The 13,210-nt window shown below is 33.0% G+C and overlaps 2 protein-coding genes across 2 annotated transcripts in view; one reads left to right on the top strand and one right to left on the bottom strand.

The window, feature by feature from the left end:
* LOC119836640 (protein Wnt-4-like) overlaps positions 1-7,660 on the top strand; it is a 53,463-nt gene extending 45,803 nt beyond the window's left edge. Inside the window, exons 3-8 of the mRNA XM_038362024.1 lie at positions 1,203-1,323; positions 4,033-4,190; positions 4,552-4,659; positions 5,259-5,405; positions 5,888-6,015; positions 6,616-7,660. Of these exons, the coding sequence (XP_038217952.1) occupies positions 1,203-1,323; positions 4,033-4,190; positions 4,552-4,659; positions 5,259-5,405; positions 5,888-6,015; positions 6,616-6,817 (864 nt within the window). The 3' untranslated portion in view covers positions 6,818-7,660. The remainder of the gene's footprint in view (positions 1-1,202; positions 1,324-4,032; positions 4,191-4,551; positions 4,660-5,258; positions 5,406-5,887; positions 6,016-6,615) is intronic.
* A 4,029-nt stretch (positions 7,661-11,689) lies between these two features.
* Positions 11,690-13,210, bottom strand: part of LOC119836742 (chitin deacetylase 8) — a 4,697-nt gene continuing 3,176 nt past the window's right edge. The window contains exons 4-6 of the mRNA XM_038362190.1: positions 12,997-13,183; positions 12,500-12,637; positions 11,690-11,764 (exon numbers count right to left, since the gene is read on the bottom strand). Coding sequence (XP_038218118.1) covers positions 11,690-11,764; positions 12,500-12,637; positions 12,997-13,183 — 400 coding nt within the window. The remainder of the gene's footprint in view (positions 11,765-12,499; positions 12,638-12,996; positions 13,184-13,210) is intronic.

Raw genomic sequence — 13,210 nt, 5'->3', positions numbered from 1 at the left:
TAATAAATGTTATTTGCAGTTAACAATTTTCTTTTTTCTTTATTACAATATTTATGGCAAGACTAGGTATATGCAATTATGCGCTTAATGTTGAGATGATATTTATGCAAATATCAATAGCTAGGTGATACGGTATACAATTTATGTTCACATCCGTTATGCGCATGCGCTTTGATCTTTAAACTCGCATAAATTTAGGATTATGGGTGCTTCGAAATAGTTCTATAATTGCTAACGTTAATACACAGGACGGTCATAAAATGGAAATCTATTAATTGTGACGTATTATTTTTTATTGGATATAACTTTGGAATTGTTTTCTCTTTAATTTATGGGAAAACTTGAAGGTAATGTTGTAGCATTTCGTTCGTTGTTGTTCGTTTCATTAACGAATTCCCTGGTAGTTTTTGTTAATTTTTATATGATAACTAGCTGTTCACCCCGCCTTTACACGTGGTACATACAAAGCTTATAGCACTCAGGGATCACATATATATTCAACGACAAAAGAATTTTGCATCAGTCCAATAGTTATTGTTATTTGCAGATTCAAATAAATAAACTATTCAACTTTATATTATTCGTAAAGAAGCAAAGATAGTACAAACTTTTAATATTAAAACCTAGAAGAGATATAAAATATTATGCGATATCTTGCGATACAAACGCCTTTTTGGGTATAATTTGAAATTTAAATCCTGATTCCGATAGAAGATCGATCATCATTTTGAACTTTTATAGTTGATCGTTATTTGAAAATTCTTTAGTAAAAATATTGATAGTAAGTAATATAAAAGACTCTATGTTTGGTTGATGTGAGACTTATTTCATGTCTGTTCGTTTGTGTACGAAAAGTTATAAGTGTAACAATCGTATGGTTACATTTATAACTTTTAGTAAACGATACATTATCATAGGGCTATAACGAAGTCATTTACATTTCCTTTTCTTTCTTTTCTTCGTTTCGCCCCGGCTTCGCCTGTGTTACATATATGCTCTACAGCACACATATTCAACGCTGTAATAAATTTTGAAATCAGTCCAGTAGTGTCGGTGGTCAACGCTAAAGCTATTTATAATTATAGATTTCTTGTCATCCCTACTTATTGATAACAATATAGTCCAATTTATTCATACTACATACAATCCTTCTCTTTTTCGCCTTCTAGAAAATTCGCTAAGAAAATCTATTGTAATTTCAGGTGTTACAAACGGGAGCGATGCAAGCCGTGGAGGAGTGTCAGCATCAATTCCGGAACAGTCGGTGGAATTGCAGTACGGTTGAGAACTCCACGGATATCTTCGGCGGAGTACTGAAATTTAGTAAGTATATAATAATAACACATGACAGTTTCACAACTTGCTGATGAAGTAAAACTGAATATCTAAACTTCCCGATAGTCTATCTAAGACTTATTGATAGATTTTTATACCTGACAAATAGCATGCTCCGCCTTTAACCGGGCTGTCCCGAAATCCTAATATTATAAACGCCAAAGTTTGTAAGGATATGTGTGTGTTTGTTGCTCTTTCACGCAAAACTACTGAACCGATTGCAATGAAATTTGGTACGTAGATAGCTGGACAACTAGAATAACATAAAGGCTACTTTTTATCCCGATATTCGTACGGGATACGGACTTACGCGGGTAAAACCGCGGGGTGCAGCTAGTATAGCATATGTTTTTTTCATGTCATATTCTATAATTTGATCAGCATTTCTAAAGATTATCCTCTTACACCCTACGAACATCTAATTCATCCAATCCAAGTCGTTATAGCGGACTAATAAGCTAAACAGAACCTTTGTAGTCGCTGTTTTAATTGGCTACAAATGTAGCTCTTATAAAAATGCACTATAGAGTCAAAAAGAAAAAAAAGCGCGAATAAAACACAGATAAAAATCTATACAGCTAGCACGCTGTTGCCACAACGCGTAAACGCTCATTTAAATTTACGTCTAATGATAACAATATATTCATACTATAAATAGGTATTTCATAGTATAAATTTAATTACAGCTAGAATAAATTGATGTTATTTCAAATTAAGTAGAATATGTATTATCTACGTCATTATAAAACAGCTTTTTCCAAAGTATCACGCCAGTCCAAACCACCGACGTACTTTGTATAACACGATACTAAATCATCCAGAATTAGAAAATAATATCAAGTAAACAGCCCTTTTAGGATCAAAGGACGGTGTATCGTTTGAACTGTTCATTTCCTTTGTAACTTCAATTAGTACATACAGGTGGTTTTAAGCTGATACTCTTGTAAATACAGATGTGCTTAGAGGATTGTGAAAACATTGGCGTGAATTATTTTGTGCCTTTGGGAGTGTTGGAGATTTTGAAATTTACATTTTATAAAAATTGGGGTTTTTGATTTATTGTGCGATACATGGGAAATTTATAATTTATTTAGCACAAGAATAGTATTCTGTTTTTGTTTTTTTTTTCATTTAAAAAATTATATTAAAAATCTGTGATGTATGTAGACACAATGGAGGTGAAAGCAAAGAGTTATTAAACCACATACAGATATAAAATCTGTGATTGTCGTTAGTGATTGTCATATCTTGCTGTCATAAAATGCTTTAAGATTATGATGTCACAAGCATGGCGACAAATCACGACGTGTCACGTGATTTTTATATTGTTTATAATGAAGACATTCGCGTCAATATAATTGATGATGACGTTTTAAAATACATGAAAATCGAAACGTATTTTTTTTCGATGCCCCAGTTATGTCCCAATATCTATGTGGAATGGAATAAAATGGTATTTAAATAATATATTTATGAATACTCATTTTTAGAATGTAGAACAATGCTTTTGAATATTCTTTTCATATTTCATACAATTAATATGTACTCGTACATAGAGGTACGACGATAATAATTATTGTTCGAAAAAATCTGTCTCCGTCATGTATCTAAATAATTCCGTTGTAATTTTACTTAATAATTATAGCATTATTTTCACTTGTAATCATTTTTACATGTTATTAATATTACAAAAATTATGTGATAGAAGCCAAGGTTTCTCTAGACACTAGTCGAGACCTGTATTATTGTAATTATATTTCATAAGCCACCTAGGTATACGTAAAATATATTTTCATTCCTATCCAGGAAGAGTGAATTTTATTATCCTATTACATCCAGCTTTAAATAAGTGTTCGTCTGAAACAAAAATAGCTAAGAACAACTCCACAGCGTCTTGTATAAAAGTGGATCACCCACACATTACATCACTTCAAGACTTTCAAGGAATTACTTCTTCATGGCATTTGTTTATTTTCAATTGTCTATTACCGAGATCACGTGCGTACGCGTTGATGGAACCCGTCCGTTTGTTAAACAAACCCTACGATCATCGGACCAATATAACTTGACCTTCCACGGTGCCGGCCAATGTTGGAGGCTTGAACAAAATGAACCCTTGCGGAGGTCAATGATATTGGTTCTTGGAATTGGTGATGGTCAATGAACTGATTTTTTTCGAAATATAGAACATGGGAAGTGCATAATTGTTATCAGGTTTCAATGTTTAACTTAACGAATTTGAACTATATCGATTCTATGTATAAACAGCGAGAAAACTGGAATCGTTTCCATGAAAATCTATCAAATATTGTATATAAAATCGAATAGAATGTTTATTTACAATAATCTCCTGATGTAAGTTTACAAGAAATGTTATATGACGCATTCATTGCAAACCTAAAAATATGCCTATGATACTGGTGACGAAGTATTTTCAGTTATTATAAATATGCTATGAATTACATAAGTGACTTAAAAATATCGTTAGGTACTTAATAAACTATATGCGTTATTAATTATGGCCTTTTCATATTAATATATATAAATGTCGCGGACGAATTCCAATAAGTACCCTTCTCGAATGCGGCTCGATGGAACACAGTGGGGTTTTAGTTAGTAGGAATCCGACGTTACCAACGGCTTCCCCGGGACCCATGGGTGAACTATATATGCTCAATCTTATGCATAACCTTTCAGAATCTCGAGAAGCCGCTTTCGTCCACGCTCTCTCGTCAGCTGCGTTGGCCCACTCAGTGGCTAGAGCATGCAGTCGGGGCGAACTCAACGAGTGTTCCTGTGATGCCCGAGTGAGGAAACGAACTCCAAGACATTGGCAGTGGGGAGGTTGCTCGGAGGTAATTGATTGATTGATTAATGGATCGATTGATTGATTGATTGATTGATAACTCTTTATTTGCACCAATGCAAAAGAAAAATAGAAAAAGGTGACAAATACTTACGCATATAATACGCACAAATACAATTAGTTCACAAATAGTTCAAAAGACGTGGAATAGCGTCATTAGTAATTATATTCAAAGAATAACTATATCTGTCGTATTTTAAGATGAATTATCCCATATCAATGTCGTCTTGGCTTTAATTAACATGCCAAATAACTAACTGAGACGGAAAGTGTTGAATTATATCTCCATTTATATATTAAACACAATTTGTGGATTTAGGATATGTATTATAAGGAATATTTGTTTTCAGGATATAAGATATGGAGAAATATTCAGTCGTGACTTTGTTGATGCCAAAGAAGATAAGGAAACTGATGAAGGGCTGATGAATTTACATAATAATGAGGCAGGACGTCGGGTAAGTGGGGGAAACTCGCGATTTATATAGAAATGATAGTTATGACGTAATTAACAGTATCATTTTGCCTATAAATAAGACTAAAACTAATACTAAATTTTGTTTTTTCTTTTGGAACGATTAGCTATATAACTAACTGATCGTTATTTGTTTCATTAAATTTAACATTCAATTTAGTTAAATGTCGCTCAAAGACCGAATGAGTGCATTCGGTCTTTGAGCGACATCAGCGTTGAATATTTTGTAGATACAAAATGTTTAACATCTTTTTCATCCATATTTGCCTAAATTATAATACCCAATTCAACCTTCTGTGAAGTATTGAATATGATTTAGTTTTCTAACATAATGGTACTAAGAATAATCATCATCATCATAATCTGCCGATATATGTTCCTATTTTACTGCAGGGAGTCAACCTTCCTATGAGGGTTCTGGTCATAATCCATCAAATGCGTGTTGGCATTCATTGTTACTTGAATTCAGTGTCAGTTCATCGAACATTGAATTCTTTCACATTATTCACGATGTTTTCCTCCACCGTTTCGAGTACCAACAAAACGTGATACCATGGTTCTCAAAGATCAACCGTCCCGCAGGCGGTGCGCGGGCGCATGCAGCGCGTATGCAAGTGCCACGGCATGTCGGGCTCGTGCTCGGTGCGCGTGTGCTGGCGCCGCCTGCCGCAGCTACGGTTGGTCGGCGACGCGCTCACCACGCGCTATGAGGGCGCGTCGCATGTTAAGGTACGGCCACAGATAACATATACTAGTATGGCGTTGTAGTTTAAATAGCCTTCCACTAACCTGTTTACCCACGTAATTAAGGGAAATTCTCATAGGAATTAAATGTTTTGCCGAGGTAAAATGTAGCCCATGTCGCTCTCTAGTCTCCTAACTATCTCTATAAAAAGAGAAACTAGCAAATATACTTTCTCCTTGATAGAAAATATATGAAGGTAAATAAGCAGGCGTGTGTACCATGGCCATGCGCAATGCAGAGATTACAGGTGTTGATATCAAAGACTGAATAAATTAAGATTATAATAGCTAAAAGTATGCACCTACGTGAATATTTATCAGCTTTTAGCTCAAAAAACTGTAGCTTGGTAGAAGTAAACTTTTGAAATATAAGGCATTACTAAGTCTTTAAACCCTTGTAGTGTACAGTTTGTTGATTGTAATGAAATTGCAATTGTAGTGTTCAGTTAGTTATTTTTATATTACAGGTCGTGGAACGGAAAAGGGGCAAGAACATAAGAAAGCTGCGGCCGATACACTCTGATATGAAGAAACCGAATAAAACTGACCTGGTTTATCTTGAAGATTCTCCGGATTACTGCGAACCTAATGATGAGTAAGTTTCATTCATTGTTTGAATTTATAGATATCTATGCTGATTTAAATAAATATATGAAATGTTTTACTTTCTTTGTGCAATTTTGTTAGGCTGTCGTTTATAATAACGCTTCACATTAATTGAGATGTGTTACTATGTATTCTGAACTTTTTCCTCATGTAGAATTAGATTTTGTTTTTTTACCGGTCAGCAACACTGTCATAGTTATTGCCATAATTTTATGAGTGAATAGCCTGCAGGTATCAATATTGTCATTATTAGTTAGGTTTAGTTGTAAGTTTCTTTTTTCGTTGTAAGTCGCTGTCGCATTGGGTTGTAACCTGTAATGGCATGTGATTTGGATAAATAAATAAATAAATAAATAAATAATTAAAAAAATTGTACCTATGTAACATGGTGCTAACAGGTAGTTAATAATAGCAAAACAAACGAATTCGGTATACTTCATTAAGTCACTGAATTCAGTCTCAATAACATAGTAGTCATGAGAAAGTCATGCAGGTTTAGTTACAAATTTCCTTTCATGCAGCTTTCTGTCCATAATATCTTTTTCTTTTTTTTTCCTACCCCGTAAATGATACTATCTCTCTTACCCAGGCTAGGCATCCTCGGCACCCGCGGGCGCACGTGCAACCGCACCTCCGCGGGGCTGGACGGGTGCCGCCTGCTGTGCTGCGGCCGCGGGTACCAGACGCGCGTGCGCGACCACGAGGAGAAGTGCCGCTGCCGCTTCGTATGGTGCTGCCGCGTGCACTGCGAGATCTGCCGCTCCAAGCGCGACCACCATGTGTGTAATTAATTTGAATTTGGAATTTGGAACGGGCGATTCGAAAATGGAATGTTTTATTTGACTTCTATGATTCGGATACAGATAATTCAATTCAGTTTGCATGCATTGAAGCTGGATTGAATTAACGGTTTTTGAGGCGTTTTTGAGTATGGAATATTTGTTTTGTGATCACCACGTTTGTGACCAGTTACTCTTTGGAACGGACGATTTGAAGTTTCATTCAGTTCTTGAATATAAAATTTTTGATTTTTGGGAATATAATAGTTTTACAAATTGTTTCTTATACAGGGCTACTCACACAAGGGTACCCCTGCAATATTGAATACCTATGTCAAATATATTTTTTAATGTCTTTTTTAAAAATCATTCAGACAGAGTTTTGAAAATAAAAAGTTTTGTTTTTCAAACAAGATATTAAGATTGCAATTTGGAAAATGAACTTTAATTTCAATGGAAACTTACAATAAAAATACCTGTTTTGTACCGAAATGCTTAAATTTGATTAACAAACCATAATTTAAAATGTAAATTTTCAACTGGTTAAGAATAGAACGCTCCATTGAAACCGAAAAACGGTGAACATTCGGTACATGAAAAGCGTATCATATCTGTTTTATTTCACAGTTTGAATTGATTGTGTGTTATGTTTTATATCGAATTTTCCGCGAAACAATCAATAACCAATCATTTTAAATTTTCCATATTGATGTTTTAAATACTAAATTTCTTATTTTAATGGAATTTTCTATATTTTGACATTTCAACATTTATACAACTGTCATCGTAAGGAGTTGTCATTAAGGACACTTCCGTTATTAAAATGTTCGTAATTGAGTAATTTATGTTATTCAATCTTAGAATAAGTTTTTCAATGGACTGATTTATTTAATATAATTATTAGCATTGTGTAATTTTAATAAGCTTTAATATTATTTACAGTATTAACTACTAACTTATTATATTTTACGTTTTATGTAAAAAGTTGTAAATAGTTTATTTGTTAATATTTTAGTTTAGGTATTTAATAATTTAATTCTAAATTATGTTACAGTATCACGGACTATCACTACATTTATTTCAAAATGCTTTAAAAATATTGGTCATATACCATATACCTAATTAGATATTTTTTCTAATTGTGAACCAAATTGTCCGAATTTTAACATCCTTTATTTAATTTGACATGTAGGTACACCGCAATAAAGCACTTTTTTTGTATGAATATTTCATAAATGTAAATAAATTCGCAATATGTACTTATTAGCGTTAAGTTATTTTTACGTTCTACCTCAGAAGGGAATCTTTTCATTCAATCTTCATGTTTTAATATAAGTAAGCATTGTAAATTATTGATTATATTTAGTAAATTGTTTTATTAGATTGTGATAGCTTTCGCTAAAATCGGATGTGATTCTATTACGACACTGTTTTGTTTGCGCCCATTAAGTCAACCAAAACGTTTGATCGCATTTATAGTCTGTGAAGTCTATGGCCTTGTCTTTCCCGCCAAAAACAATGAAGTGATGCATAGCGATTAAATTTATAACGATGGTGATGGGTGATAATTAAAACTAATACAAAGTTCTTAAATGCCTTTTGAAAATTAATAAATTTAATATATATTCATCCTTGATACTTATACGAAAGAGCGAGATAGGTCCAGAATAAAATTGCATGTTGTATTGTCTGTCCCATTCATCCGTGATTCATAAGAGCGAGCGAGAGGTAATCCTCAAATGTAATAGAATCACCGTCAATATAGTTTTTCTTAACTTATATTTAATGTACTTATGCATGTAAATAATACTTTTTATGTGTACATCATATTTAGAATAATTTAATGGATTTTATAAAATAATGTTAACAGTTTAAGGCAGTATTTTTGAAGTATTGTAATTATTACTTTAATAATTAATCTTTTTTAACATAAAATAACATTATTACCTACCATTTCCAATGATATGTTTTGTATTGGTTCACCTTAAACAGTAGAAATAATATATATGTCAAAGATTACCACATGTTTTGATGAAATAATTTATAATGAAGTTAATACCAAATTTTACATGAAATTATAGTATTTTTCATGCCTAGAAATCCTTTCGTATGTAATAAAGCTTTGATATTACGATTAATAATTGTATAATAGCAGGATACTGCATTGTTAGGTTCAATCAAAGACTCATTATAACCGTTTTTAAGATAATAGTTAGGTATCGGTGTAAATTACATAATAAAATGTATTTAAAATCATGTGTTTTAATTTGATTGTATTTAATTTTAAACCAATATTCCACATAAATTTTTAATAAAAGAATAGATTCTATTTGTTTAAACTTTAGAGAGCCAAAATTAATGAAAAAGTCACTGAGTAACTAATTAATGTTACAAAAATTCTTCATCATCATCGATCATTATAATGGATTCCCACTGCAGGGAAGCGGGTCTGCTTTGAGGGTGTAATGAATAAACCACCACACGGGCCAAGTGCGCGTTGAGAGATGATGTTTTCCTACACCGCTTTTAGTATGTAGTGGTGTTGTAGATAATGAGACAATACATTGAAAAAAAAGTTTAATAATCATTATTGTTTTACAACTTTGATTTGAGAATAAAATAGAATTCAATATTACGGCAATTATTTGAACGCTGTAATAATTTTATTTATAAAAGCGCCATCTTTATAACTTACAATGTACTGCAATGATTCGTAGTTAGACGTCATTGAGCTCTGAAAGATGGCAATATGAAAAGCTTTCGTTGTAATTTGTTAGAGGGCGGGCTTAGCAATCTTCAAATTTTGATTCATGAGATATTTATTAATTTCGACAGATTTTAGGACTATGTTGAAAAATGAAAATTAAACTGAAAGGTATAACAAGAAATTGCCGATATATCATAATCAATAATAGTTTAAGAGTAATTCTTATGATAATTTTGAGATTTTCTAAGCATTTTTCGTATACAAATATTACCTTAAAGTTTGTTTTCACTCCCAAATATTATTCAGAGCTTAAGATTTTACTCATACAGGCATAAATTATTGATTTTAAAACGTGACTTACATCCGAATGCCTTGCGTATAATTTAATATAGAAGGTGTTTTGGCAAGAAAAGTCCGTTCTTTTGAATGGCTTTTACGATATTTTTCTCGAACGAACTAAATGAAGTTTTATTAGAAGCGTCTATTTTCACGACGTATATAATACAGGTTGTGTATTATGTACGCAATATCATAGACTAGAAACATCTTTGTTTTAATCAAAATTAGTTTTCGAAATTCAAATTACACTTTATGTTTCTATGTCACTAACTTTTTGGCTTCTAGGAACCTCTTTTGGTTAAAATTAATTGCTTTCTTGTTATTCCTCGAATAATGTTGAACCGTTAGCTATATAGAACTTTATAGTATACAATATTAATCTTACATATTTCTCATTTTTTTTAGTTTTTAGAAACACCTCTTTTTGCTTTAGCTGGACTTGAAAAACAGTAGCATATTCTAGAATGCTTTTTGATAAAGTTCGATCTTTTTGCTTTACTGGTAGAGTATTATATAGTACTGTAGACACATAAATGTTTGAAGCGTGAACTTTCATACAGAAATCATCGAGGTAAATTTTTAATTTACTTGCTTTTTATCAATGTTTTTAATAATCAGTAAATGGAATTACCGTAAGTTATTAATAAGTTCCTAAATATGAAAAATGAACACAGTTACTTCTCAATAGTTTTATATATTATTTAGTGCAGTTATTTCACAAGTTTTATATATTATCTCCTTTATTATTGTAACTTAAATTAATAGTGCAAATAAAATGAACATACATTATTTTTGATGCTAAAAATAGACGTCTCTATTTATAAGAATTTTATCACCGAACAGGATGACGTTAAACCGACTACAAAAAAGGAGAATTTTCACTTCAACTGCATTATAACTTTCGACTGGGTCAATGGATTGATTCGGATAATTCTTTCTTTATTTTAAAGCTTGATTGTCTTTTCTTGAAAATAATTATTTAAACGTACCTTGTAATATAATTTGTTTCTTGATAGTCATATTCATATATTAACTTCCTACTCTTTAAACGGTCTTATATTACTTATATATTTTCACGTTATTCAACGTAATAAAACATCATCATCATCATCATCATCAGCCCTTATATGTTCCCACTGCTGGGACACAGGCCTCCTATGAGGGTTCAGGCCATAATCCACCACGCTGGCCAAGTGCGGGTTGGCAGATGTCACATGTCGTCGAACTTTTTGATTCTTGGACATGCCGGTTTCCTCACGATGGTAACGTAATAAAACATTTAATTCAAATCCATTTTGATAAATTTTATAAAGACCTGCCGCCTACACAATTTTTCAAGGTGCTACCTTTAGATTATTCCTTATTCCCAAGTCAATGAGGCAATTACCTTTGTCTTATATTTCTTCAATTTTGTATTGAGCGAGATTTGATTACACGTCTTTGGAGGGAAAATTTAATCTAAAAATAGTTTCCACTTTACTGCTAGATGTGATTTACTGGATATTTTATTTAATCAACAATTCTTTCCTTCAACATGATCATCGTAAGTCCACGAATGTTCGCACTGCAAGGACACAGACCTTATTAGTGTGGGTTGATGGCACATGTGTTTGTTTGAACTTTATATTCTTGGTCATGCCGGTTTCCTGACGATGTTTTCTTTTACAGTTTCGTCGCGGTTAATAAAAGAGCTAAGTCATTCCTTGATGTATGCGTTAATAAACATTTTAACGTAAATGAAACAAGTCTTATGGCATAATTATGCTTTTTTAAAGCAAGGAAAGAAAAATAATAAACAAATGGTAGGTAAGAGCTATATTATTTCATTGGTCAGAAATTTATTCCCCGAGAGGATTTCCCAGCCAAGGGTAGGTGCGGGGGCATCTTGCACAGACTTGCATGTAGAACAGCTCCTACGGATAGAAATGATAACATTTTATTACATTTATTGATGAAAATCATGAACACAATCATTTGTTTTATTATAAATTATATTTTCCAATTCTCACATTGGGCTTAAAACATTTTTAAACTGCTGCAAAAAACATTTCACTGACTGGAAAAAGTTCAGTTCGAAGTGTCCGTGTACACACATTTTTTTTTGTAAGTACAATCTGCAGTCATTCATATGAACTACTAGCTTTTCGCCCGCGGCTTCGCCCGCGTATAATTCGCTTGTATCGCGCGACATGGTAAGGAGTATTTTTTTCGCATTAAAAAGTATGGTTTGTTCTTTCCCACCATCCCACACATCTTCATACCAAGTTTAATCAAAATCAGTTTGACAATAACGAACTTTCATACAAACTTTCATCCCCTCTTTCAACTCTTTCTACCCTTTTTTCGCGATAAAAAGTATCTTATGTCCTTTCCCAAGTTCCGTTCTATCTTCATACCAAATTTTATCAAAATCGGTTTAGTGGTTTAGGCGTGAAAGCGTAACAGACAGACAGACAGAGTTACTTTCGCATTTATAATATTAGTAGGGACTAGTAGGGATAAGCAGGTAGCCTAGCATAGGTTTACATACATAAATGGATATTAATCTAACAGGCTAATCTATAGGCTGAAAAGCCTGTTAATTTTCACATTCCTCACGTATGGAAATAAACCACAAGAAACTTTATTAAAATAAAACTAAAACGAACCTCCTTATGCGGCGCAACAAGGGGACCACAGCTGGCGGGGCGGCAACGAGCTGGCGTCGTCAGTCTGCAAGGCTTCTGGATGTACTCGCCCAAAGGCACCGGGTTCTGCACCCAGTCCAACATTTCACCAGTGTTTACCTGGAGAACGAAGGTAACATTAAGAATCAAAATGTAAGTGAACTGTATAGCTGTATTTCACGTATGGATTCCGATCAATGAAACTTGATTTAGGAAAATATTTAGTTCTACGCTATGTAATGAGTCAAATTTATTGAAGTGCTTTCAATACTATGAAGTTAAAAACTTTATTCACAAACGACACTCCGAACGGAGAAGTTAGTACCAAGAAGTGATTAACAAATATTCAATATTCAATAGGTCAACAAGAGAGTCACTTCTTAACATTTGTCCAAATATAAGCATAGTATTTCATGGAATTAATTGGAAAATGTAAAGGCTGGATCAAAAAAAAAAAAAACATAGTGAAATAATCTTACCATGAAAACATCGCTCATTGAATTGATCATGTCCATGAATCGAATGAGAGCCCGCCTTAGACCAGGCTGGGTGCGAACAGTGCCTTCGTGAATGAAGAAGCCAAATGGCGCGCGGTTGCCACCATAGTGCCTTTCGAAGTTATCTATGATAAAACGGAACCAACCGTCCTCGTCATTGCTTCCAGGCCTGAAATTAAAGTTAACTAATAATCAA

Source organism: Zerene cesonia, chromosome 25 (assembly GCF_012273895.1).
Source record: "Zerene cesonia ecotype Mississippi chromosome 25, Zerene_cesonia_1.1, whole genome shotgun sequence".
Taxonomy (NCBI): domain Eukaryota; kingdom Metazoa; phylum Arthropoda; class Insecta; order Lepidoptera; family Pieridae; genus Zerene; species Zerene cesonia.
The sequence above is the reverse complement of the archived record's forward strand: the minus strand, read 5'-3'. Positions and strand labels throughout refer to the sequence as shown.